Below are 27,339 nucleotides of genomic sequence, written 5' to 3'. Positions count from 1 at the left end.
CGTCTCTTGTGAGACGTGAAGAGGGGGAATGTAAAACTTTATCTTCTGATAAAGTTTTCCTATTTGCCAATTACACTGTTAGCTTGTGTCACGTCTTAAGTTTTCCTTCTTTACTGTTACTTGGTCACGTCTCTGGGGAGACGTGAAGAGAGGGATTTGTCGTAGTAAATATATTATGTTATAGCTTGGTCTGACTAAAATCTTGTGCATGACCCATCTTGTGTTGGGCCTTTGGATTTAATACAATGCACAAAGACTTCTATCTTGTCGGCCTTATCAGCAGGTGGCTATGGACAACACCCACGCCATAGGTCTCTCAGTTCTCCCAACTCACGAGTTATTGCTCTGAGGACATACACACACACACCCCCCCACACACACACACACATACACACACACACACACACACATCATCATTGTTAAACATACACACATACACACACACACACATACACACACATAACACACACACACACATACACACACACACACACACACACACACATACACACACACGCACACACACACACACACACATCATCATTGTTAAGCACACACACACAAAAACCCCCTTCTCTTAGGCTGAATATCTGAAGACAGAGAACCCGACTCAGAGCCAATGCAATGGAAGTGACCTCGACCAACTCATCAGGACCAATCAGAAGATCAGAACTACTAGAATCAACCTACTTTATTTTATTGTATAAAATGTCAGCACACAATGTTTAGGGGCTCGCTCTCTCAGATATCTCCCTACGAGGTTGACGAACGGGTCCGTGCACGCTATTTACAGATATCTTTACCTCTGAATAAACTGCCTCATATTATACAATTATCCACCTTGTCCGAAAGTCTCTACTTGGTCTCCGTTCTCCAGTAAACTTGTGATCATCAACAAATGTAACAAGCACTTTTGTGTGTCAGGGAAAATGTATGGAGTAAAAATTTAATTATTTTCTTTAGGAATGTAGTGGAGTAAAAGTAAAAGTTGTCAAAAATATTAATAGTAAAGTACAGGTACCCACAAAAACTACTTAAGTTGTACTTTAAAGTATGTTTTACTTAAGTACTTTACACCACTAGGTTGGAGTAATAACATGTTAAACTACTTAAGACATTGGCTCGATTCAAGGCTGTGCGTTTAGATTTCCAGAAAATTAACTAAGGAATAATTTTTCACTACTCTCATTGACTTATCAAACCCAGCCCTGGTCTATTTGGTCTGTTTCGCAAGCATTCCCGGAAGTCTCGCGATGTTGTGCCTCTGGGTTTAGAAACTCTGTGAGTGTAGTGTTTGTAACACAAGATGGAGGAGAGCCTGTCTCTCTTCAGAGATCGCATTTATTTTGGGAGATTGCAAAATATGACATTTTCATTCAAGACATGATAAATATATTATTTCAGGTGATAATAAAACCTGTTTTGTTTAGTTACTTTTTCCTCAACTTGTTTCTCTACCATTATAGCAAGTCAAGCTAGCTTGCACGGCAGAGTAGCTAGCTATCTAGCTAAAAGCTAGGCTAGGTTGAAAATACCATTGTAACTAGCGACCTATACCTAATAATGATCAAAGAGGAGGGTGACCTGGGGGGCTCTGAGGTACCGGAATGCATGTAACAAAAAAAATGCATAGAGCAGAAGAGCAGGTCCGGGAAAATGGTGGCCTTTTATAAACGCATTTCATGGAATTCTACATATTTTTAGATGACTGAAGACTTCAGCAGACTTTTTGGTCTATAGGTTACAATGTTGCGCAAACCATAAACCCTGGCTGGCCTAACTAGAATACATTCTTAGAATATCAGGCAAGTTTTCACATTACGTTTTTTAGGGGGCAGGAGAATTACAGAGGAGGCAATTTGAATTAACTCTGATTGCTTTTATTGTAATTTTTACATTGCAAACAGTGGCAATACTTTTTAATGCCAAGAGAGGTACCAGATCCTGGCAAATTCCCCTGTAGCTCAGTTGGTAGAGCATGGCGCTTGCAACGCCAGGGTTGTGGGTTCGTTTCCCACGGGGGGCCAGTATGAAAATGTATGCACTCACTAACTGTAAGTCCTCTGGATAAGAGCGTCTGCTAAATGACTAAAATGTAAATTGGTTCCAGAACAAAACAATCCAAAACTGAGAAGTGCTGGATCCTGTCCCGTCAGGATGCTGCTCAAATTAAGTACTGTTCAGCCCTAACTATGGAAACACAATTCCCCTAATATATCATAAGGGTGTATACACTAGTATAGTATAACACTGGTGTTACAGTCGAAAAGCAGCATAGAAATAATAGTGACTAGTGAGGGGTTGGCAACGTCTTACGTCACAGAAAGGGATCCTGAAACATGCCCCGTTCACAGACGTCACCAAAGGAAAAACTGAGCTAGATCGAACAACTGCGCTTCGGATGACACCCTAGCTGAAGAGCAAGGATCAAAATAATAAAGCACCGAAAACTAAGACAACTGCACCGCAGACAGATCTCACTGCGCTATTTGGAGATGCTCGCAGTGCATGCATAAAAGAGAGAATGAAGCGCAAAAGCGAAAAGAGGCGACCCGAGCCGATGAAAAAGCGCCGTGCAGCTCAGATAGAGGAGGTGGAGCCAAAGTCAGATATTCACATTAGTGTATCAGGTAAGAAACTGCGGATGAACCCTTCGTAGCCTACTCTGAGCGAGTTTTGAGCATAGACGGTAGGCTACGCTGGCCTTCCAGGGTCTGAATGCAGATTTTATGATGTGGCTGACTATTAGACCTACAATTGATTTCCCTGCAGCTTTTTACCTAAAATGGCGACACCATCGGTTACTAATCATAATGCATTCAAGTAGAGCTAGGCTCCAGTATTGACTAGGCTACATATTATGCGTTGTCATTTTTTTGATTGTATGTCAAGCTACCCCAATTTATGCATTTTCATACTACAGTGTCTAGGCCTATGTATATCATGACCATTATCTTTTTAACCCCAAACATGAGGAAAGGCTAGGCTACAATAAATGCATTTTGCCTGATTCAAAGGGATGATACTGTGGCTGTTTTTATAAGCCAAACCTCACTTAAGGAAATTGTCTCACTTGTTATTTTTTCATTGAGAATGGGCGAGCTTTTTGCACACAAAAACAATAGGTCTACTGTAGGCTATTTGTCAGGCTACTTCATCATGCTTATTAGGCCTGCATGATAGGCTAGCCTACAGCCCTGTATAACCAACCAAATATTGTCGTTTTGTAATATCTTGATAAGAAAAATTTTGCAATCAATTCAAATATCATTGCTTAATCTAACTATCCCTCACTACAATGGAAGTGTTCAGTCAAAGTAGAAGATGCATTTCTATTGGCCAAGCGAATCTATTCTCCTAGCAACGGCTTGGGCAGCGTTCCAATTAGAATCTCGAATGTCTTCCCAGGCAGAACTTTAAAAAATCAGCGGATTCGATTAATATAGCCCGGGCGCCCGAGGAGGCGTGTTTTGCACAGGGTGAAAGTTGATTGCATTCGTTTTGGAACCGGGCTGCCTCCCAGGCTTGAGCCAGGTGCCCCGTTCAAAGTCCACGGCGAAGTCGGCTCAAAAAAACAAGGGACGTAACTAAGCACGAGAAGTAATGAATAGGATTCTGTATTTTCAAACGCTTTGTCTGCATTCCCAATGAAAGCTAGTTTGACAATTCAAAGATATAGGCTATTTGATGGAAAATAGATGTGTTTCTGGGCGATGCACCATGTTGCCTTGTTGACAGTACGACCGAGTGGCGCAGATTACTGTTAGATTTGAGAAGGGCGCTCCTGCTTCACCGCTTTTGCCCGTTTACGTCACGGGCCATGGACTGGTGCCCCGCGGCTCAACATAATCGAATCCGCCCAGTCCTTCACGCTTAGAACGTAGAATGATTGGCATGCCAATCCTGCAACAGTGTAGCGTTCACCGTTTCCTTGAACCAATAACGTTGTGCGAGAGAATTACATTGTTGCAGTGGGGGTTGCTTATGAGGTTCCTTCAAAACTCTTTTTGAGCAGAGTACGTAGCCTATCTATGCGGGCTTTTATTTTTCGTCGCTAAGCAAGTTTAGTCTTTATTTGTCATATCAGTATATTTTGCCAACAGCGAAAGACGGCCGACACATTTATAGCCCTTGCCCAGCAAAGCATTATGCTACTTTAGAAAAAGATTTGCTGCAATTTCTATTGGTTTTTGAGTGGTAGAAAATACCATATTTTGCAGTTAGCTTCTAGGGTGCGTTTTAATTTCACGGGATAAAGAAAATATATTTTATTTACTGAGTGTGTAGGCTATTGTGCTGGACTGTATGTCAGACGTTTTCGTTATTATTTAGGCGCGTTTATAGGAAGACTGCAGTGAAAACAAGACGTTCAATTTGACTTGTAACGAATTGTTGGCTAAAGTCGCTATCAGAATGACCGAGGACAATGTCACTAAAAGTATTGAAATCATTAAAGGTAAGTGCTGTTCTGAAAGCAAACAATACCTTGACTACTGTAAATTGTTGCAATATTGATATCCGTCGGTCGAGACATTTCCGGGAGAAAGGAAATTCAAATTCAAACTGGCTCGTGCCATTTGTTTTGCCCGCACATTGTGGCACAATTAACAATCATTAATTTGTAGCTACCGGTACTTTGTTTTATGTTTGTTTGACTGTCCATATTCAAATCAAATCCAACCCATGATGAAACTCAAACAGAATATAATAAAAAATAGTTCTCTAGATCACTGAACGCCCTCTCCCCAAGACCACGACCGTGTGCCAAAAAAAGCTTTTAAACCCCCCTTTCTTCTATTTTTCAGATCAACTGTATTTCGCAGTACTACAGCATAAGATAAAAAGCACAGCTGATAGACATTGCTTCTGCATAGATGATGAGCTGTCATATGAAAAGTAAGTGCTTTGTATTACAGGATGTTCGTAGGCCATATGAGTGATTCCTCACGAAACCAGGTGTGTAATCATTAATCCAATCAGGTTCAAAACGTTCTGTTTTGCAACAAGAACTAGCGTTTCTATTGGGCAGGTTCAGCAAACAGGGCGGGACCTACCCGAATCTGTCGAATAGAAACAACAGTTTTGGTTGCAGAACTGAACGTTTTGCAACTGTTTGGAGTAATGATTATACCCCAAGACAAAAAAAAAACTTTCGTCCATTTAGTTTCAGTGGAATGAAGATGATCTATGATGCTTTTGGGAAACTCACCCCTGGTTGAATTTGAGATTACTCGTGTACTGGAGCTCTACAAAGTGGTCATTATAGCTGGCACGGCCATAAAGTCATAAAATCCGATTTAAAACCTTAACCACACTGCTAACCCTAATGCCTAACCTTAAATTAAGACCAAAAACCTCATTTTTGTTTTCATGAATTTTTACTATAGACAATTTTGACTTTGCAGCTTAACATATATATGATATTTGTATGTAAAAGCATAATTGAGAAATAATAAATACAAGTTGGCATATTTGACATTTTGGCCTTACCCAGGCCTCCTGTTTATGACTCCATAATGTTTCATTTGAAGGTGCTACAAGGCAAAAAATAATAATGAAGCTTTACCGCTTGCTCTTTTAATATGAGTAGTATTTATATATATATATATCTTTTTTTTACAGTAGTTTATAAAATATATATATATATATATACACATACATACATACATACATACATACATACATACATACATACATACATACATGAATATTGAAAAAAACAAATTAGTTGATTTGGTCATTTCTTTATTTCTTTATACATTTACATTTTAGTCATTTAGCAGATGCTCTTATCCAGAGTGACTTACATTATATATATATATATATATATATATATATATATTTTTTTTTTTTTCTTTCTTTTGGTGACATGATATCCTCGCAGGTCCCACTCACATTCTGTTTGTGAAAACAGGGAAGAGGTGCCTTCCGTTGCTAGTAGTAGCTAGCTGGCAGCCTGGCTAGCTGGCTTTAGCCTGGCTAAAAACATAGCAAGCTAGCTAGCCTTTTTAGCTTCCCACATCTCCATGTGAAATAATCAGATTTATAATGAAATAATATGCTCTAGCAAGTATTCGTATACTTACAATGTTATCCCAGTTTGATATGCTGCTTGAATGTATTCACTCCCATATCAGCTAAAAATAGAATTTCATCATGTTTTGGTCATGGAAAAAGCACATATCTTGCAGCTGTTTTTACCAGTCTCCTGGAATCACTTGTTATAACTTCTAAACAAAATACATTTGGGGGTGGGGGAGATTCTAATAAGGCTACCATGTTGTTTGGTTTATTGTTTGAACAGTCACAGAGATTATATTTGCTTATCAATGCAAAATAGCGAGCAAAATTAATTGCCTACACAACACTGCCCCCATGGTTACAGAAGGGATGATACGGCGCGTTACAATTTTCATGTGGCACGGGAATACGTCAGAAGTAGGCACACACTACAAGAAGCTGCCCCTTTTGTGATGAAAAACGACATTGCGACACTGCACTATGCTCCGTCAGCTCTGTTTGCGTATTCTGTGTAGACCCCTTTACTTGTATCATTGCATACCCTGCAAATCACCAACAGAGGGCGACCATTTTCATATTTGAATCCATTTTCACATTCACTCTGTTGGTAATGCTTACAAATTGCATCATAACTTTAAAAGTAGCAGAGATCCCACTCTCAAACTTTGATATGTCCGTAGAGTATATTATCACAGAGTTTCTAAACCTAGAGGCCCAACATCACAGTTTGGGAAGTCAATGTGAGAAGTGAAAAATGATAATTTAGTTGTTAATTTTCTGCTGGCACAGCCTAAATTTAAGCCAATGTCTTAAGAAGATGTTATTACTCCAACCTCGTGAAAGTAACAAACTGACACGTTTTCATTTTCGTCAAAACAACTTTATATAGAAGGAGTGCCTTGGACTTGACGGCCTGAGGATGTGTTTCTGCACATGAGCGTAGCTAGCTAACGTCGCCATGTCATCGCCTACAAATGTGATCGGGAATTTATTTTGCAGAAGCAGTTTCTAGTCATCTTCATACTAAACCATATTTTTTGTTATCTTTTTAATTTCTCAATATTCATAAATGAATGTAATTTTTGTTATTTAAGTATTTCTCAATTATGATACAAATGTGAACCATATAAACTCAGCAAAAAAAGAAACGTCCCCTTTTCAGGACCCTGTCTTTCAAAGATGATTAGTAAAAATCAAAATAACTTCACAGATCTTCATTGTAAAGGATTTAAACACTGTTTATCATGCTTGTTCAATGAACCATAAACAATTATTGAACATGCACCTGTGGAACGGTCGTTAAGACACTAACCACTTACTGACGGTAGTCAATTAAGGTCACAGTTATAAAAACTTAGGACACTAAAGAAGCCTTTCTACTGACTCTGAAAAACACCAAAAGAAAGATGCCCAGGGTCCCTGCTCATCTGCATGAACGTGCCTTAGGCAAGCTGCAAGGAGGCATGAGGACTGCAGATGTGGCAATAAATTGCAATGTCCGTACTGTAAGATGCCTAAGACAACGCTACAGGGAGACAGGACGGACAGCTGATCGTCCTCACAGTGGCAGACCACGTGTAACAACACCTGCAAAGGATCGGTACATCCGAACATCACACCTGCGGGACACCAGGAACGCACAATCCCTCCATCAGTGCTTAGACTGTCCACAATAGGCTGAGAGAGGCTGGACTGAGGGCTTGTAGGCCTGTTGTAAGGCAGGTCCTCACCAGACATCACCGGCAACAACGTTGCCTATGGGCACAAACCCACCGTCACTGGACCAGACAGGACTGGCAAAAGGTGCTCTTCACTGACGAGTCGCGGTTTTGTCTCACCAGGAGTGATGGTCGGATTCGCGTTTATCATCGAAGGAATGAGCGTTACACCGAGGCCTGTACTCTGGAGCGGGATCGATTTGGAGGTGGAGGGTCCGTCATGGTCTGGGGCGGTGTGTCACCGCATCATCGGACTGAGCTTGTTGTCATTGCAGGCAATCTCAACGCTGTGCATTACAGGGAAGACATCCTCCTCCCTCATGTGGTACCCTTTCTGCAGGCTCATCATGACATGACCCTCCAGCATGACAATGCCACCAACCACACTGCTCGTTCTGTGCGTGATTTCCTGCAAGACAGGAATGTCAGTGTTCTGCCATGGCCAGCGAAGAGCCCAGATCTCAATCACATTGAGCACGTCTGGGACCTGTTGGATCGGAGGGTGAGGGCTAGGGCCATTCCCCCCAGAAATGTCTGGGAACTTGCAGGTGCCTTGGTGGAAGAGTAGGGTAACATCTCACAGCAAGAACTGGCAAATCTGGTGCAGTCTATGAGGAGGAGATGCACTGCAGTACTTAATGTAGCTGGTGGCCACACCAGATACTGACTGTTACTTTTGTTCAAGGACACATTATTCTATTTTGTTAGTCACATGTCTGTGGAACTTGTTCAGTTTATGTCTCAGTTGTTGAATCTTGTTATGTTCATACAAATATTTACACATGTTAAGTTTGCTGAAAATAAACGCAGTGGACAGAGGACGTTTCTTTTTTTGCTGAGTTTGTCAACAATCCTTACCCCAAAGGATCATTCTATGGATTACATTTCGTGAAAATCCAAAAGATCATGGTCTTTTTTTGTCCTGGTTTCATGAGGAATCACTCGTATGCAAATGCATTGTTAGTACCACTACACAGACCAAACCAAGTACAGTCAATTGAGTCGAGTACATGAAGAACTGACAACTCTTTTTAAGTGTATTTGAAGTTCAGTAGTCAATTGTTCTGCTCAGGAAGTCCTAAACCATTGCAGATATTTCTCAAACATGGAAAGGGAGTTCATGTTCTGTCAAGTTTATTGTATCTCATCCTTGTCCCACTAATAGTAGGTCTGTCCTTTCATGAGGTTGAATACAACTTCACTATACAGTGCATTTGGATAGTTTTCAGACTTTTTCTACATTTTGTTATGTTACAGCCTTATTCTAAAATTGATTAAATTGTATTTTTTTCTCATCAATCTACACATGATATAAAAATAAAAACTGAAATATCACATTTACATAAGTATTTAGAGCCTTTACTCAGTTCTTTGTTGAAGCACCTTTGCCAGCGATTACAGCCTAGAGTCTTCTTGGGTATGATGCTACAAGCTTGGCACACCTGTATTTGGGGAGTTTCTCCCATTCTTCTCTGCAGACCCTCTTAAGCTCTGTCAGGTTGGATGGGGAGCGTCGTTGAACAGCTATTTTCAACGATGTTCGATCGGGTTCAAGTCCGGGCTCTGGCTGGGCCACTCAAGGACATTCAGAGACTTGTTCCGAAGCCACTCCTGCGTTGTCTTGGCTGTGTGCTTGGGGCCGTTGTCCTGTTGAGCAGGTTTTCATCAAGGATCTCTCTGTACTTTGCTCCGTTCATCTTTCCCTTGATCCTGACTAGTCTCCCAGTCCCTGCTGCTGAAAAACATCCCCACAGCAGGATGCTGCCACCACCATGCTTCACCATAGGGATGGTGCCAGGTTTCCTCCAGACGTGACGCTTGGCATTCAGGCCAGATAATCTTGTTTCTCATGGTCTGAGAGTCTTTAGGTTTCTTTTGGCAAATCAAAGCGGGCTGTCATGTGCCTTTTACTGAGGAGTGGCTTCCGTCTGGCCACTCTACCATAAAGGCCTGATTGGTGGAGTGCTGCAGAGATGGTTGTCCATCTGGAAGGTTCTCCCATCTTCACAGAGGAACTCTGGAGCTCTATCAGAGTGACCATTGGGTTCTTGGTCACCTCCCTGACCAAGGCCCTTCTCGCCCGATTGCTCAGTTTGGCCAGGCGGCCAGCTCTGGGTAGAGTCTTGGTGGTTCCAAACTTCTTCAATTTAAGAATGATGGAGGCCACTGTGTTCTTGGGGACCTTCGATGCTGCTGAATTGTTTTGATACCCTTCCCCAGATCTGTGCCTCGACGCAATCCTGTCGCGAAGCTCTATGAATAATTCCTTCGACCTCATGGCTTGGTTTTGCTCTGACAGGCGCTATCAACTGTGGGACCTTATATAGATAGGTGGGTGCCTTTCCAAATCATGTCCAATCAATTGAATTTACCACAGGTGGACTCCAATCAAGTTGTAGAAACATCTCAAGAATGATCAATGGAAACAGGATGCACCTGAGCTCAATTTCGAGTCTCATAGCAAAGGGTCTGAATACTTATGTAAATAAGATATTTCAGTTTTTTATTTTGAATAAATGTGCAAACATTTCTTAACCTGTTTTCGCTTTGTCATTATGGGGTATTGTGTGTAGATTGAGGGGAAAAAATAATTTCATCAATTTTAGAATAAGGCTGTAACATAAAAATGTTGAAAAAGTAAAGACATCTGAATACTTTCCGAATGCACTGTAAGTGTTGAACATTAATGAATAGCATATGTGGATATCCAAGTGTGAATGTTCATCAGCAAAGAGGATAGTTCACACACAGTGTAACATTATAGGCTCGGAAATGTGAATATTGTGACAAGAAATGTCTCCATCCATTAGGTTTCTTCAGAGGCTTAGGCCTATTTAGGAGAGCTGATTTATTGATTGATCTGCAAAGTTATGAACAGTCTAATGAAACGTTGCTTTAACAGTCAATCTGCCTGTGCCTTGTGTTCTCTCTTCTCCAGCTTCTATGCAGACTTTGGTCCGCTCAACCTGGCCATGTTTTATCGCTTCTGTTGCAAGCTCACTAAAAAGCTCAAGGTAAAGGAACTCTGTAACCTCAACACACACACTGACAGAGGACTTGGTCAATTGATAGTCAACAGTTCTCTCAGCCTAACCAAACAGAAGTTATGTACCCCTTTCTGACTAGTGTGAATGTTTGTAGATTCTTGAAGAGACTGTTGGCAGGGTTTTAGAACTTGTGATTTGTATAGCATTGTAGTCTCGTAAACCCGACTCTAGGAAACAGCAGTGACTAGGGTCTGGTTTCAATGACAGACTCTTTCGGCAACTTTGATAAAGGAAAAATATGTATATTTAGGGATGGGTCCTCTTCAGACAGACAACTCTCCCAACAAATCACGAGGCAGACATGCCAGAACGTCGTGATTCGAAACCTAAGTTTGCAGGCAAAACCTTTGCAGTGGTTTTAGTGAAGGTAGTTGATTCAAACTAGCCATTTGCGAAATGCACTCATTAAAAATAACCTCTGATCTCCATCTTGCTAGCTACTATTTAGTATTTTATTCAAGCGGATAAGGTAGTGACGTAGACAGTGACGTAGTTCCTCTATGCCAAAATGACGTTCTATTGTTAAACCGGAATATTAGAACATTTTGGGAGGAAACCCGGATGTCTAGAGAGACTAAGAGCATTGAGTTCAGAGATATCCTAGTCCAGTCCTGGTAAACCCAATGACAGTCTGACTTATAGCAGGCCTATGCCTATTGGTGGAACACAAGCTTATATGGAAAAGTTGTTACAAAACATAAACTTTTCCATTTATTACTGTTCTATATGTTGTCAACTCTACTTGCTATGTTGTTAGTCTGTCGTAGTCAGGGATCAGGATTGTTTTGTGTAGTGATGTGCAGTATGGGCGGCAGGTAGCCTAGCAGATAAAAGCGTTGGGCCAGTAACCGAAAGGTTGCTGGTTCGAATCCCCGAGCTGACTAAGTGAAAAATCTTTCTGTGCCTTTGAGCAAGCAGGAATCACTCCGTCATTTCTTGGTTGCTAAAATTCGAATAGTTCGCCTAATTTCAGTTTGTGACAAAACAAGCAAGTATAGTGTAGAAAATTATTGTACCATCTAAACTGGTGTGAAATATATTTTCCATAACCAAAAAGATTGAATTTTCAGCTGTTTGAGGCTGTTGTACAAAACCAAAAGTAAAAGACGCAAAAACGAAACTTAAGAACGGGAAGCATAGAAATAGCGCACATAGAACAGATCTACCGCTTCTTAGACTTGCTTTCAATGAGAATGACAGATCTATAACACACATTTCTATGTGAATTTGGTCGGGTCGCCCTAAAAGATGCATATTGCAACTTTAATCCTAATTGCTCCTGTAAATCACTCTAGATAAGTGTCTGCTAAATGAATTAAATGTAATTGGCTAATTATTATTTTGTTGTCATCTGGAGCAGTCATTCACACTAGCAAAGAAGAAGATAGTATTCTACACCTGTGGAGACCAAAAGAAACAAGCCAACGCTGCCTATCTTATTGGTTCATATGCAGTAAGTATTTCTCACTCAGGAGAGAAGTCATACTGATTGATAGCCCTGAACCCATGATTGATTGTATGTTACCGGGTAATAAAAGTGCTTGTAAATCTTCATTATAATGTTGCTGCTGTTATCCGTTAGTAGTTCCTCCGTAATACTGGCCTGTGTTTGTTTTGAAGGTGATGCATCTTCAGAAGACACCAGAGGAAGCCTACAGTCTACTGGTGTCCAGGAACTCTACCTACCTACCCTTCAGGTAAACACACACACACACACAGAACTTCCAGAGAGAGGAACTCCTCAAGAGCACACATTAGAAAGTAGTGCCAATCACAATTGATCAATGTCATATTGTTAAGCTTTTAATACCCTGTATTTATTTAGTCCTAAATGTGGTATGAATGCTTTATGCAGATAGATTTGATTTGTTTCTAAATGTAATTGTTTTGTTTGTTTTAAACAGAGATGCCTCTTTTGGAACCTGCATGTATAATCTGAGCATTCTAGACTGCCTGCGCGCCATATACAAGGTATAGTGCTTCAGTCAGTCTGATGTTAGTCTAACAAGTTAATTTGCAGCTGCACATTTATGAAATGTAAAACATTTTGCATAGTGTTCCATGCTTCAAATAAAATTAACTTCCATAAACTATATCTCCAGGCTCTGCAGTTTGGCTGGCTTGATTTCTCCCGGTTTGATGTGGAGGAATACGAACATTACGAGGTAAGTTTATCACTATCATATTTCAGAATGCAACTTGGGTGAACACAAAGGATTCGTAATTGTCTGTCCATATCTCTTTGTTGCAGAGAGCAGAAAATGGAGATTTCAACTGGATAATTCCTGGGAAATTCCTAGCGTTCAGCGGTCCTCATCCAAAAAGCAAAATGGAGAACGGTAGGTTGAAACCCTCCAGATTAGTTTTCTGCAATCTGAGCTGTAAAGAAATGGCTGCATAAAAAAAACAATGTGGAACATGCTGCCACATTGATCTTTTCCCCACTGAGAATGACTGGCAAATTAACTCCCTTTAGCCTATACTTACAAAGCGGACATCGAAAACATAAAACATTTCAGTCACAGAACTTTATCAAATGAATGATCATTTTACAAGTAAACACAGTGTGTACACTTTCCCTACATGCCTGTGTACAAATATATGTGACTTCAGGTGTGCAGAAGTAAAGCATTTTCAATTGCACCTTTCTACAAAAACATTTTGTTCTCTCCAGGTTACCCTCTCCATGCCCCCGAGGCCTACTTTCCTTACTTCAGGAAACACAATATCACAACCATTGTCCGTCTCAACAAAAAGATGTATGACGCCAAGCGCTTCACGGACATGGGCTTCGAGCACCACGACCTCTTCTTCGTGGACGGAAGCACGCCAAACGACTCAATCGTCAGGAAGTTCCTCAACATCTGTGAGAACTCAGACGGAGCTATCGCTGTTCACTGCAAAGGTACATTACCTCATTACATGACCTTTTCATACCTCAAACTTGGCCTGTAGGCCTCAGTCCCAAATTAATGGGAAAGATTGACACCATAACTCTGATCAAACACTACAGTTGTGGTCAAAAGTTTTGAGAATGACACAAATATAAATTTTCACAAAGCCTGCTGCCTCAGTTTTTATGATGGCAATTTGCATATACTCCAGAATGTAATGAAGCGTGATCAGATGAATTGCAATTAATTGCAAAGTCCCTCTTTGCCATGAAAATGAACTTCATCCCAAAAAAACATTTCCACTGCATTTCAGCCCTGCCACAAAAGGACCAGCTGACATCATGTCAGTGATTCTCTCGTTAACACAGGTGAGAGTGTTGACGAGGACAAGGCTGTAGATCAATCTGTCATGCTGATTGAGTTAGAATAACAGACTGGAAGCTTTAAAAGGAGGGTGGTGCTTGAAATCATTGTTCTTCCTCTGTTAACCATGGTTACCTGCAAGGAAACACGTGCCGTCATCATTGCTTTGCACAAAAAGGGCTTAACAGGCAAGGATAATGCTGCTAGTAAGATTGCACCTAAATCAACAATTTTATCGGATTATCAAGAACTTCAAGGAGAGAGGTTCAATTGTTGTGAAGAAGGCTTCAGGGCGCCCAAGAAAGTCCAGCAAGCGCCAGGACCGTCTCCTAAAGTTGATTCAGCTGCGGGATCGGGGGCACCACCAGTGCAAAGCTTGCTCAGGAATGGCAGCAGGCAGGTATGAGTGCATCTGCGCACACAGTGAGGCAAATACTTTTGGAGGATGGCCTGGTGTCAAGAAGGGCAGCGAGGAAGCCATTTCTCTCCAGGAAAAACATCAGGGACAGACTGATATTCTGCAAAAGGTACAGGGATTGGACTGCTGAGGACTGGGGTAAAGTCATTTTCTCTGATGAATCCCCATTCCGATTGTTTGGGGCATCCGGAAAAAAAGCTTGTCCGGAGAAGACAAGGTGAGCGCTACCATCAGTCCTGTGTCATGCTAACAGGAAAGTATCCTGAGACCATTCATGTGTGGGGTTGCTTCTCAGCCAAGGGAGTGGGCTCACTCACAATTCTGCCTAAGAACACAGCCATGAATAAAGAATGGTACCAACACATCCTCCGAGAGCAACTTCTCCCAACCATCCAAGAACAGTTTGGTGACGACCAATGCCTTTTCCAGCATGATGGAGCACCTTGCCATAAGGCAAAAGTGATAACTAAGTGGCTCGAGGAACAAAACATCGACATGGCCAGGAAACTCCCCAGACCTTAATCCCATTGAGAACTTGTGGTCAATCCTCAAGAGGCGGGTGGACAAACAAAACCCCACAAATTCAGACAAACTCCAAGCATTGATTATGCAAGAATAGGCTGCCATCAGTCAGGATGTGGCCCAGAAGTTAATTGACAGCATGCCAGGGTGGATTGCAGGGGTCTTGAAAAAGAAGGGTCAACACTGCAAATATTAACTCTTTGCATAAACTTAATGTAATTGTCAATAAAAGCCTTTGACACGTATGGAATGCTTGTAATTATACTTCAGTATACCATAGTAACATCTGACAAAAATATCTAAAAACACTGAAGCAGCAAACTTTGTGAAGACCAATACTGATCCCAATGTTTTTCAGCTGGTCTGGGTCGAACAGGCACTCTGATAGGCTGCTACATGATGAAGCACTACCGCCTGACTGCGGCTGAGGCCATCGCCTGGATGCGTATCTGCCGGCCCGGATCGGTCATCGGACCACAACAAAACTTTGTGGAAGAGTATGTGTCTGATTTATCTAGATTCAATCCATTGTTGTGAAGGATATTGCTGTATAGATCAGTGGTCACCAGCTCTAGTCCTGGAGAGCCACAGGCAGACTTTTGTTCCAACCCAGCACTAACGCACCCAATTCAACTCAGGTTTTTCAGTTCTGGGAGCTCTTGGATTGAGTTGAGTATCAATTGTTGATCAGTATCAAAGATGTTTGTAGGGAGATGTACAACTTGAATGCTGTTTTCCCATTATGCTGCAGTAATCAGAGCCGCCTGTGGTCGGAGGGCGACGTGTTCCGGGAGAAAATAAATGAGCAGGAAAACGGCAAGCTGGCTGTCACCAGGATCCTGTCGGGGGTTGATGACATCACCCTCAACGGCAGCAACAAGAACAGGACGTCCGAGAAAGAACTGGTGAGAGTTTTGGAAATCCTGTCTGGTTACTTTGATGTGAAGAAATGGAATAAACCTTAATGAAAAGAAAGGAGGGAATAGTGAGCAAATGGATTCCTCTGTCTGTGTACCTCTTACCATTTCTCTTTCATCTCCCTCAGTATAATGACGATGAGGAGATGAATGGCGTCACTCAGGGTGATAAACTGCGAGCCCTGAAAAGCAAGAGACAGGCCAGAGCATCCACAGGCTCCCTATCGTAAGTATCCCATCTACCTTCAACTCCCATCATGCATCACACTGACTTGTTTCAGGATACTGAAATAAGTGCACCCCCCCTCCTCTCCCAATTCCCTGCATTTGGTTGAGCTATCAAATTAATTAAATAGGTTTATTTAGTGCTCAAAGCTCATAAAATTGTAATGGGGGGGTGGTAGGAACAGGCTGTGTAGTCATGTTATCCAAGTCATTCATTGTATTGATGTTAAGAGAAAGTTGAGGTTTCATTAGGATTCTTTTTTTCATGTCATTTCATGCTCCCCCATTCATTCTTGGGAGGCAAGGATTTGATTTTAGCCTAATGATAGTTGGCCCATTTATAGGTATATTTGCTATGGGTTGTTATACAGGTTTTGGGTTTATATAACAGTCCGCTTGTTGTTCTGTTGGTGCCGTGTATTTGGTCTTGTAGTCTTCATGGTTTATTTTCCATTGTCTGCCTCAAAACCATACAATAGCTGCAACTTATGATTCTAACACTGATTGACTGTTGTTGATGATGAGAACATTGGCTATGTAGAATGACTGAAAGTAGTGTCTTATAAGCCCTTATGGGCTGGGCACACTGCACTATTTTAACGAGCGCCAGATTTACTATTTTAATGGGCACCATGTTGGTACTTCCACTCAGAATCCAAATAAGAATGCTATGGTTGTGGAACATTTGGTGCCAACATGGAGGACAGTTTGTAGACCTCTGTGAACACCTATGGCTATGGGTTTTGTTATCCCGTGGCAGGCAGGCGGTAGTATACTGCTGGAGCCTCTTAGGCACCGTGTGGCCAGAGTGCTGTCTGCCTTTCAAAATGTAGCAGAGAGAGCGAGACAGAGAGGGGGAAATACAGAGAAAAAAACAGAGAGAGGAAGTGAGGTTTTGTATCATGGAGGTAAGTGCATGTCACTTCTTGTCTGACTAGCTTCCTCGTCCTGTATACATGGTTGCCATGCCAATGGATGTATGGCTTTTGGGTGACTGCGGTACGATAAGGTATCCAGTGGATGGATAATGTGATGAATGATTTTGGTCACCTGCTCTGGCGCGTGCTGCTTTGATATGCACAGGCTAGCAAGGGTGAGAACTGGGAATCTCCAGTAGACGGGATTCCGAGGATTACTCATACTATTGATTGAGACAGCTGCTCAACAGAATGTGGTTTCTCCATCATCATGGATACAGCAATATGCTCTGAGATTTGCTGTTCATGGCAGCCCAAACCTTGCCCTCCTATTATTAAACTCCAGCATAATCTAGCTACCATTTTAGTTTTTCTCTGTGAAAGGGATAATGCAACATTGACTGTGGGCACGTGTGATCTATTTTTACCTCCTATGCATGACTAAAAGCATGATTTAACCTTTGAACATGCATGGACTCTGTATTGTACCTAATATGTTGTAAGTGTTGGGCCCGGTTGAATGTAAAATGCCTGTTCTTTTTCCATTGTGTTAGTGACTGGGTCAGTGCCTGCCTACTGTCCGAGCCTTGCTTCTTCCTGCCAAAAAATCCTCTTCTCTCTACTGAACCACACCCACATTTATCTTGTAAGAAACCCTCATTGACTCGTCGTAGAAAGGGTCCAATCACCATAGGCAACTTTCATCTGCCTATTGTATTCATGTCTTTGAAATGATATTGCTCATTATTTTCATGAAAGTCTCCATTTCTTTCCACCAGTATCGTCCACAGGCACAGTTGGACTCAGATTATGTTCTACTAAGCTACTAGGGCGGCAGGTAGCTTAGTGCTTAAGAGCGTTGTGCCAGTAACCGAAAGGTTGCTGGTTCTAATCCCCGAGCCGACTAGGTGAAAAATCTGTCGATGTGCCCTTGAGCAAGGCACTTAACCCTAATTGCTCCTGTAAGTCGCTCTGGATAAGAGCGTCTGCTAAATGACTAAAATGTAGATTCCAGAATGTATCCTACTCATGATTGTGAAATGCCCTTGGTGTTCACTGTGGGAACACTCCTCGTGACAACATTTGGCTTCTGGACGAACAGAGGTGTACAAGCCCAGTTATTTTTAGGTGATGTATTTACACAGTAAAACACACATTATGTGAAGCTTTTCTTCAGTTTTCTAGGCCTATGGAGGTGCCTTTGTTCTTGCACCATGTCGTTGATTACCTTCTCCATTGAAGTCAGTCTTTTAGAGGAAACTGGAAGCAAGCTTTGATGTTTCCTTAAATGTTGAACCATTCTTAGGCCTATAACTGCGCAAACGCAGAAGATGGTAGACTCTGAAAGGCGCCACTAGACCACCATTTGGGAAACAGTTTTAGCATGCTGTGGAAAACAAGTTGTGTAAAATCAATGCAAGAACTTGGGAGGAGGTGAGACTTGAATTAGTGAAAACCTAGCAGGTACCTTTTCTGCTATGGTGAGAAGGCTTTATTTAGTCTGGTTCTGCTAGTGGATTTGTAGCCTGGAAGCCTAACTGTTTGAGCATTTAATAATGCCACTTTGCTGCCTTGTCAATCAAGATAACAACCAGTTGGCTGAAGTGGAAAGGGTCTGGCACCCAGGCTAGTGGATGTGTAGGACTCAGGACGGGGTGTTGCTGTTGGCTAAGCCTGACCCAGTTCCAGTGGAAAAAAGAATGTGAGATTCTCTGGATGTCTCTCTGTGCGTCCTTTCTGTCATGTTTTTGTTTCTGTTCTGTTTGTTGGATGTTTTCCCCCTCCTCCTTTAGATGGTTGGTAGCCATGCTGCTCTCGTCCCTGTGTAGCCTTGCCCTGTGGTGGATTGTGTATGGCTTCCCTTCTTCCATCCTGCATTTCTGTATAGACGGGTTAGGATTTCACTGAGCTCTCCTGCCCGCCCGTCCCCCAAACTCTTCCCCCTTCCGGAATCTAACTGAGAATGCTGTAAGTGTGCCCCCTCTCCTTAATAACCCCCACAACAAGAGTTTATTTGCTGGGGGCCCTCCTCCTGCCTCCATCCTCACCTTTCTTTAGACTTCTAAAGCTCCTTCAGAGTTCTAATAAAGTTTTGTCACACCCTGGCTGCAACTGACTTTATTTTATATTTGACTGACTTTATTAAATTTTTTTGCAAACGAGGAGAAGTAGGGATCACGTTTCTATGATGTGTTACTTAGGCCTTTGTGTCAGTCTTGGAGAGTTTTGGAAATGCCTTTTTTGCTTTTTAACTTAAAACACTGTAAGTAATAACCACTTCCTGTTTTTACATTTCACTCCATGAATCTCTGTTTTGGAATAATCTTACCAGTAGCTGCATATCAGCAACGCCAATGCAAATCACTCCCACCCAAACTGAATAGTGCGCTTCAAGGAATCGATGAAAGCAGATATTGATCAAATTCCTAATTAAGTGCTACAAAGACATCAACCAGCTTATATTTGACCTCTGGCAAGCCTCCAGCACCTGAATAACCAACAAAGTGGTTCCATAGCCTCACATTCAGCTTTGCATCAAACTCGGTGTCAGCTAGTTCCTCTGAGCAATGAGTAAATGAATGATCAACATCTTAGAATGTTCTGGATGATTCTGCGGCTGCTTGCTCTCTCTCTCACTCAGTCTCTGCACCTCCAAGCTATGTGGTCTCAATCTCCTCCTGTCTTTCTCCCTCCCTTGCTGTTGATATTGAAATATGGTGTGTGTTTGTGTGTTTTACAGACAAGAAGAAAAAAATATCCACAGCAGGTCATCGCGGTCTTTAAGGTACTTAAACGCTTCCTGAATGTGTCTCTCTCACACACACTCTCTACCTCTTTGTACACACCCGTTGAGAATAAGCATTAAACTAATGGAGAAAACTCACTAGACCGATTGTCCAGCTGCACAGTATGGGGCCGTTGGTTCACTTGCTGTCGCCGTTGGCAACTGAAGGCCGTCATGTTCGCCCGTTTCTACGTGTAGCATTGGTTTGCACTCGGTTTGCAAATTACGGCCGGCACTCTGTTCAGAGGGGCTAAGTACTCTCGGCCGGCAGACGCTTGACAATCCTACCAGTCTGTCCGTTCTCTAAGTGTGTGATCTCTCTCTGCTCCAGGATTCTCCTTCAGTCCAGTGGGCAGAGCTGTAAGGCTGTGTTGAACCCCTCCCATCTCCCTGATGCCTCCGAGAACAGGAAGAGAACCAGAACCTCACTGCCTGCCAATAGTGTGGGGGGCAGGTTAGTGTCAAAGTCTCCAATAAGCCGTGCTATTGAATTCTAACTAGTACTTTCATCGACAGCAGTGCAATATTAATGTGAAAGTCTGTATAAGGTGTGTGTAACTGATAGATGAATTTGTATGTTTATTGTAATGACTAAGGATTCCACCCCAATACTGTATAAATGTGTAAACTGTGTTAGAGTTATAAAACAATAAACCCACTAACAGGGAAGAGGGGTAGAAACTGCTGAGATAAACATTCCAGGGGAAAGGAGACCTAGAAACTGTCAAACTTAAACATTCTATACTGTGGAAAGTCACAGGCCGCTTAAAGGTGGGCGGAGCAAGTTCCTTTGTGTGAACGCATATAAAAAGGCTGTGTATGTTTTTAGCGGAAGATCTCTCATGAATAAAAAGACTGACCTATTGCAGAACAGGACTTTGTTTAATTCATTATTAAACCAGAGCTTTACACCCTCTGGGAATTATTCAAAGCTTGAGTGATAGTTGAGTTCAACCATTGAGATAACAAAATTCTCGTGACAGTAACTCAAGTTAGGATTTGTCAGAGGTAATGCTGATCTAGTTTGCTCTATTTCTCATATTTGTTAGCTGAATATTCTGTCAAATGTTTGAAGGTTATATTTACACAGTCATACAGAAAAGAGTTGACACAAGTGTGTGAAGTAAACTGGACAGAATTAGCCATAGCCATACATGGTTTATGATGACTCGATTAACCCCTTCCCTCCTCTGCCACCTCCCTGTGCCACTCCAGACTAGCCAGGTCTCTAGACAGCATGCATGTAGTGGCCAGTGACAGAGAGCCAGTGTGCTGTGAGCCCAGTGGCTGCCATAGAGACACAGTCAACGCAGGCAGCCCAGTCAGCACAGGCAACCTGCCCAACCTAAACATGCTGCAGGCCCCTCAGAAGGCAAGCCCCTCCTCAACCCCTTTCTCTGGGCTCAACCTCAATCTCGCCTACTCTGTGGGTCCCCCACACACCAAGGGTCTGCTTAACTTTGCATTTCATATGAGCAAACATCTTCTATATCTGTTTGTGCTCTAGGCTTCCAACACTTTCAAGCTCCCTTCAACACTCAGGCTCAAACACTTGAACACTCTCTCCAGCTCTTTACACTCCCTATGGCTTCTTGCGTGTCCTATTGGAATGGATGATTCAGGAGTATGACTGGCTATAGCTTCTCTGGACTTTACTGCTCACACTGTGACTCCTTGCTTTCAGACCCCGACAACCTTCTGTTGGTTGTTGGTGATTCTGCTGACATAAATCATTGGGGAATCAATCATATAACACTTTCCTTTTTCTTTCACCCCTTTTTCCTTTTTTAATTTCACTCCTAACAGACGCACTGTGTCCAGAGGACGGAAAACTCGATGCTCTTTACAATCAATGCGCTTAACGAGACTATGGTATCTATTTCCCTTTTCTATCCCATTTGTATGGCTCATTGCTCTGTTCTATGCTGCTGTTGTGTCTCTAGACAACCCCTACTCTTAATTGCCCACATATCTCTAAGTCCTTTATAAGATTAAAATAGACAGACTGCATACATAGTAAAGTCTTGTATATTGTGTTTTTGTAACCCCTCTTTAGGGTATTTTAATGAATAGAAGACATTGTAGTATTGTTGAGAATTTGTAGTGTATTATCTGCATGTCCCATTTCTCTCTGCCTGGATGTAATTGTGTGCTTTTTGTCCCTTCAGTCACTCCATACCAAAAGCTAGAGCTCCTCTACTGCGCTGAGCCTGGCTTTCCGGAGTTCTACAGGAGTCCAGTCTACCTACAGCTCCTGCAAATTGAGATTTTTTTTTGTTTCTTAAGAGAGACTGGGTTTATTTTGCTTGAACCAGTCAAATCGATATTTGTTAAAGTGATGATGTTGGATGAGGAAATTATGCATCTGATTGTGAACGGGAAGAATGAGTTATCAGATACAATTAAGATGTAAACCATGTTTGGTTAGTTTGGAATTAATTTGCCAACTCTCTTTATCAAAGGCACTACTTTTGTCATATATTTCACTGTTTATATCATGGAACCAACTTTAAAAAGGTTGTATGCTTCTTAAAATTACACCATATTCTCTGTACACTAGTCCTGGCCATAAGTAGTGGGAATAGAGTGCCACTTCAGATGTACATATTCGTTGCCTGCTTGTTTACAAACTAGTAGAAGGTTGCCATAGGAATCCAGACTGATCCTGAACCGTCAGACTAATGTCAATCTGCTTGTTAGTGAAGGTCCTCCAGAGCTTGGCACCGTCCACTTTTTAAAACCTTTGGATGATATGGATCAGGTCATGTCCAGTTGTTTGGAAGTTGAGGTGTTTTGTAGATAAAATAATTTGTGAAAAGCCCAGCTCAAATCGGCCCACTTGAACATGCACAATGTCTACTTTAAGGGGTATGCTGTTTTGGGAGCATCTTTCAGAATGTTAGACAAAAATGTAATGCACAGAAGTAATACAATGCTCGCCTCTTTTCAATAATAGATGGTTTGTCCACGCTGTAAATTCTAATTTCACTTGTGTTTCACTTGGCTCTATTCAACTCGTGTCGCAGAAGTTCAGCGTTCCAGCATGATTGAAATTGAATGGCAATGTTCCCGCGTTAGCACGGTAAACGCTACATATGTCCTTTCAATCGGAAATTACCTTTACATTTCTATCGCGCAATCTGTAACGCTTCAGCGATACGGATTGAATAGCACCCTTAATATGCCCCAGCTTTCTTTCATTCTCCAGTGAAGCTTCTAGTCGGTTGTCTTTTTTGTTGAGCTGCTGTAATTAAACTGTAAATAAGTCAACATTTGATATACTGAAAAATTAATTTGTACTTTGTAAATATTTTTGTACTTGTTATGATGAACCATACTATCAATTGTAATCAGTCTTACATACAAAATGGTCCTAAAGGGGCCTCATCTCATTCATGATTATCATGCATTATATATCTGCTCGGAGCACATTAAATATACCCACTTTTTAAAATAAAATACCGCCAATTATACTCACCATTGTCTTTGATCATTTTTGGCGACATCCTACTCATGTGCTACATAGGAACCAAATGAATTTTCAGTTCATGGACAGCCCTCGCAAGCACCATTCACTACTCAGACTTTCAAGCTTTGTTCAGTGCCTTGCAAAAGTATTCATCCCCCTTGGCATTTTTCCTATTTTGTTGCATTACAACCTGGAATTTAAATGGATTTTTATTTGGATTTCATGTAATGGACATACACAAAATAGTCCAAATTGGTGAAGTGAAATGAAAAAAATAACTTCTTTCAAAAAATAAAAAATTACGGAAAAGTGGTGCGTCAAATGTATTCACCCCCTTTGCTATGAAGCCCCTAAATAAGATCTGGTGCAACCAATTACCTTCAGAAGTCAAATAATTAGTTACAGTGGGGAAAAAAAGTATTTAGTCAGCCACCAATTGTGCAAGTTCTCCCACTTAAAAAGATGAGAGAGCCCTGTAATTTTCATCATAGGTACAAGTCAACTAGGACAGACAAAATGAGGAAAAAAATTCCAGAAAATCACATTGTAGGATTTTTTATGAATTTATTTGCAAATTATGGTGGAAAATAAGTATTTGGTCAATAACAAAAGTTTCTCAATAGTTTGTTATATACCCTTTGTTGGCAATGACACAGGTCAAATGTTTTCTGTAAGTCTTCACAAGGTTGTCACACACTGTTGCTGGTATTTTGGCCCATTCCTCCATGCAGATCTCCTCTAGAGCAGTGCTGTTTTGGGGCTGTCGCTGGGCAACACAGACTTTCAACTCCCTCCAAAGATTTTCTATGGGGTTGAGATCTGGAGACTGGCTAGAGCCACTCCAGGACCTTGAAATGCTTAAACGAAGCCACTCCTTCGTTGCCCGGGCGGTGTGTTTGGGATCATTGTCATGCTGAAAGAACCAGCCACGTTTCATCTTCAATGCCCTTGCTGACGGAAGGAGGTTTTCACTCAAAATCTCACGATACATGGCCCCATTCATTCTTTCCTTTACACGGATCAGTCGTCCTGGTCCCTTTGCAGAAAAACAGCCCCAAAGCATGATGTTTCCACCCCCATGCTTCACAGTAGGTATGGTGTTCTTTGGATGCAACTCAGCATTTTTGTCCTCCAAACACGACGAGTTGAGTTTTTACCAAAAAGTTGTATTTTGGTTTCATATGACATTCTCCCAATCCTCTTCTGGATCATCCAAATGCACTCTAGCAAACTTCAGACGGGCCTGGACATGTACTGGCTTAAGCAGGGGGACACGTCTTGCACTGCAGGATTTGAGGCCCTGGCGGCGTAGTGTGTTACTGATGGTATGCTTTGTTACTTTGGTCCCAGCTCTCTGCAGGTCATTCACTAGGTCCCCCGTGTGGTTCTGGGATTTTTGCTCACCGTTCTTGTGATCATTTTGACCCCACGGGGGTGAGATCTTGCGTGGAGCCCCAGATCGAGGGGAGATTATCAGTGGTCTTGTATGTCTTCCATTTCCTAATAATTGCTCCCACAGTTGATTTCTTCAAACCAAGCTGCTTACCTATTGCAGATTCAGTCTTCCCAGCCTGGTGCAGGTCTGCAATTTTGTTTCTGGTGTCCTTTGACAGCTCTTTGGTCTTCGCCATAGTGGAGTCTGAGTGTGACTGTTTGAGATTGTGAACAGGTGTCTTTTATACTGATAACAAGTTCAAACAGGTGCCATTAATACAGGTAACAAGTGGAGGACAGAGGAGCCTCTTAAAGAAGAAGTTACAGGTCTGTGAGAGCCAGAAATCTTGCTTGTTTGTAGGTGACCAAATACTTATTTTCCACCATAATTTGCAAATAAATTCATTAAAAATCCTACAATGTGATTTTCTGGATTTTTTTTCTCAATTTGTCTGTCATAGTTGACGTGTACCTATGATGAAAATTACAGGCCTCTCTCATCTTTTTAAGTGGGAGAACTTGCACAATTGGTGGCTGACTAAATACTTTTTTTCCCCACTGTAAATAATGTCCACCTCTGTGCAATCTAAGTGTCACATGATCTCAGTGTATATATTCACCTGTTCTGAAAGGCCCCAGAGTCTGCAACACCACTAAGCAAGGGGCACCACCAAGCAAGCGGCACCATGAAGACCAAGGCGCTCTCCAAACAGGTCAGGGACAAAGTTGTGGAGAAGTACAGATCAGGGTTGGGTTATAAAAAAATATCTGAAACTTTGAACATCCCACAGAGCACCATTAAATCAATTATGTTTTAAAAAAAGGAAAGAATATGGCACCACAACAAACCTGCCAAGAGAGGGTCGCCCACCAAAACTCATGGACCAGGCAAGGAGGGCATTAATCAGAGAGGCAACAAAGAGACCAAAGATAACCCTGAAGGAGCTGCAAAGCTTCCACAGCGGTGATTGGAGTTTCTGTCCATAGGACCACTTTAAGCCGTACACGCCACAGAGCTGGGCTTTACGGAAGAGTGGCCAGAAAAAAGCCATTGCTTAAAGAAAAAAATAAGCGAACACGTTTGGTGTTCGCCAAAAGGCATGTCAGAGACTCCCCAAACATATGGAAGAAGGTACTCTGGTCAGATGAGACTAAAACTGAGCTTTTTGGCCATCAAGGAAAACGCTATGTCTGGCGCAAACCCATCACCCCGAGAACACCATCCCCACAGTGAAGCATGGTGGTGGCAGCATCATGCTGTGGGGATGCTTTTCATCGACAGGGACTGGGAAACTGGTCAGAATTGAAGGAATTATGGATGGCGCTAAATACAGGGAAATTCTTAAGGGAAACCTGTTTCAGTCTTCCAGAGATTTGAGACTGGGACGGAGGTTCACTTTCCAGCAGGACACCGACGGAACCAGCAGGACACCAGCGGAACCCATCCAACTTCAAGGAGCTGGAGCAGTTTTGCCTTGAAGAATGGGCAAAAATCCCAGTGGCTAGATGTGCCAAGTTTATAGAGACATACCCCAAGAGACTTGCAGCTGTAATTGCTTCCAAAAGGTGGCTCTACAAAGTATTGACTTTAGAGGGGTGAATAGTTATGCACGCTCAAGTTCTGTTTTTTTGTCTTATTTCTTGTTTGTTTCACAATAAAAAATATTTTGCATTTTCAAAGTGGTAGGCATGTTGTGTAAATCAAATGATACAAACCCCCCCCCCCAAAAAAAAAAAATCAATTTTAATTCCAGGTTGTAAGGCAATAAAATAGGAAAAATGCCAAGGGGGGTGAATATTTTGCAAGCCACTGTACTTTTAATCTTGTACACTTTGTGCTACATTAGAGCCACTGAGAACAGGATCGTGATAGTGATTGATTACCACAGGATAGTAAATGATTCATGTTCATAGTGTGTGCTGTGGTGAATTATCTGAATATCCAGAGTCTGCAGCTGAATATCTATGAACTCACCACTGGGGGACATATAATGTAGAACACCCCTAACTGTAAGTAGATTAAGTGTGTAAAGGACAAGAGACTAACACAGACATCATTGGTGTGCAGTAGATCACCTGCTGGGTGTCGTCGAACGGTGGCAATTCAACATGTAGAATCAGAAAATTACTGCCAATATTCTGAGGCTGCGCACCCACTGTGCAAGGCCGGTGTTAGTGTTGGTCTATTGTGTCAAAGTAAGCCATCTTCAACAGTACACTTATTGTCACAGGACTTATTGAACATTGCCTTCACAGTGCTTCCATCGGAACACAAGGCAGGAGGAGAAATAACACCCACATGTGTATAAATAGCAACAACAAAAAAACTTTACTTAAATAAGAGGACAACCCATTTCACCAGGAGCCAAATGTAAACAAAATGAAATCCTTTGTAGTCTTGGTAATATAATTAATCTCCCCACAGCTAAGGCAGGGAAGTCCTCAGGGTGGTCTGGGTTTGGGGCTAGGACATAAGCCTGGAGAGATGCACAACAGGTCATATGAACATGAGTGGTGTTAGGGGATAGGATTAGAATACATATACAGTACTTTTCATGCTCCTGGAAAGAAGTTTCTTCACCTCACAAATGGTCAGATTTTATATGGTT

At 41.9% G+C, this 27,339-nt stretch overlaps 1 protein-coding gene across 7 annotated transcripts; it reads left to right on the top strand.

Annotated features, from left to right (window-relative positions):
- The first annotated feature begins 2,356 nt into the window (after window positions 1-2,356).
- On the top strand, window positions 2,357-23,304 carry LOC121585122 (dual specificity protein phosphatase CDC14A). 7 transcript variants are annotated; one of them, XM_041901481.2, is made up of 17 exons: window positions 2,357-2,630; window positions 4,806-4,896; window positions 10,678-10,753; window positions 12,147-12,239; window positions 12,407-12,483; window positions 12,691-12,757; window positions 12,889-12,951; window positions 13,038-13,125; window positions 13,461-13,691; window positions 15,342-15,480; window positions 15,735-15,888; window positions 16,029-16,126; window positions 19,783-19,827; window positions 20,159-20,281; window positions 21,043-21,199; window positions 21,634-21,699; window positions 21,996-23,304. In XM_041901481.2, the coding sequence occupies exons 1-17, from the start codon at window positions 2,525-2,527 to the stop codon at window positions 22,014-22,016; spliced, it is 1,695 nt and encodes a 564-aa protein (XP_041757415.1). In that variant the 5' UTR covers window positions 2,357-2,524; the 3' UTR covers window positions 22,017-23,304. The 7 variants fall into 7 exon arrangements, 6 of the variants coding, with proteins under 6 accessions (XP_041757415.1, XP_041757418.1, XP_041757417.1 ...); XM_041901482.2 differs by lacking the exon at window positions 2,357-2,630 and adding an exon at window positions 3,982-4,456; XM_041901484.2 differs by lacking the exon at window positions 21,043-21,199.
- Window positions 23,305-27,339: the final 4,035 nt, after the last annotated feature.

This window comes from Coregonus clupeaformis, chromosome 16 (assembly GCF_020615455.1).
Source record: "Coregonus clupeaformis isolate EN_2021a chromosome 16, ASM2061545v1, whole genome shotgun sequence".
In the NCBI taxonomy this organism is placed as follows: domain Eukaryota; kingdom Metazoa; phylum Chordata; class Actinopteri; order Salmoniformes; family Salmonidae; genus Coregonus; species Coregonus clupeaformis.
This window is presented reverse-complemented; position numbering and strand designations above follow the sequence as displayed.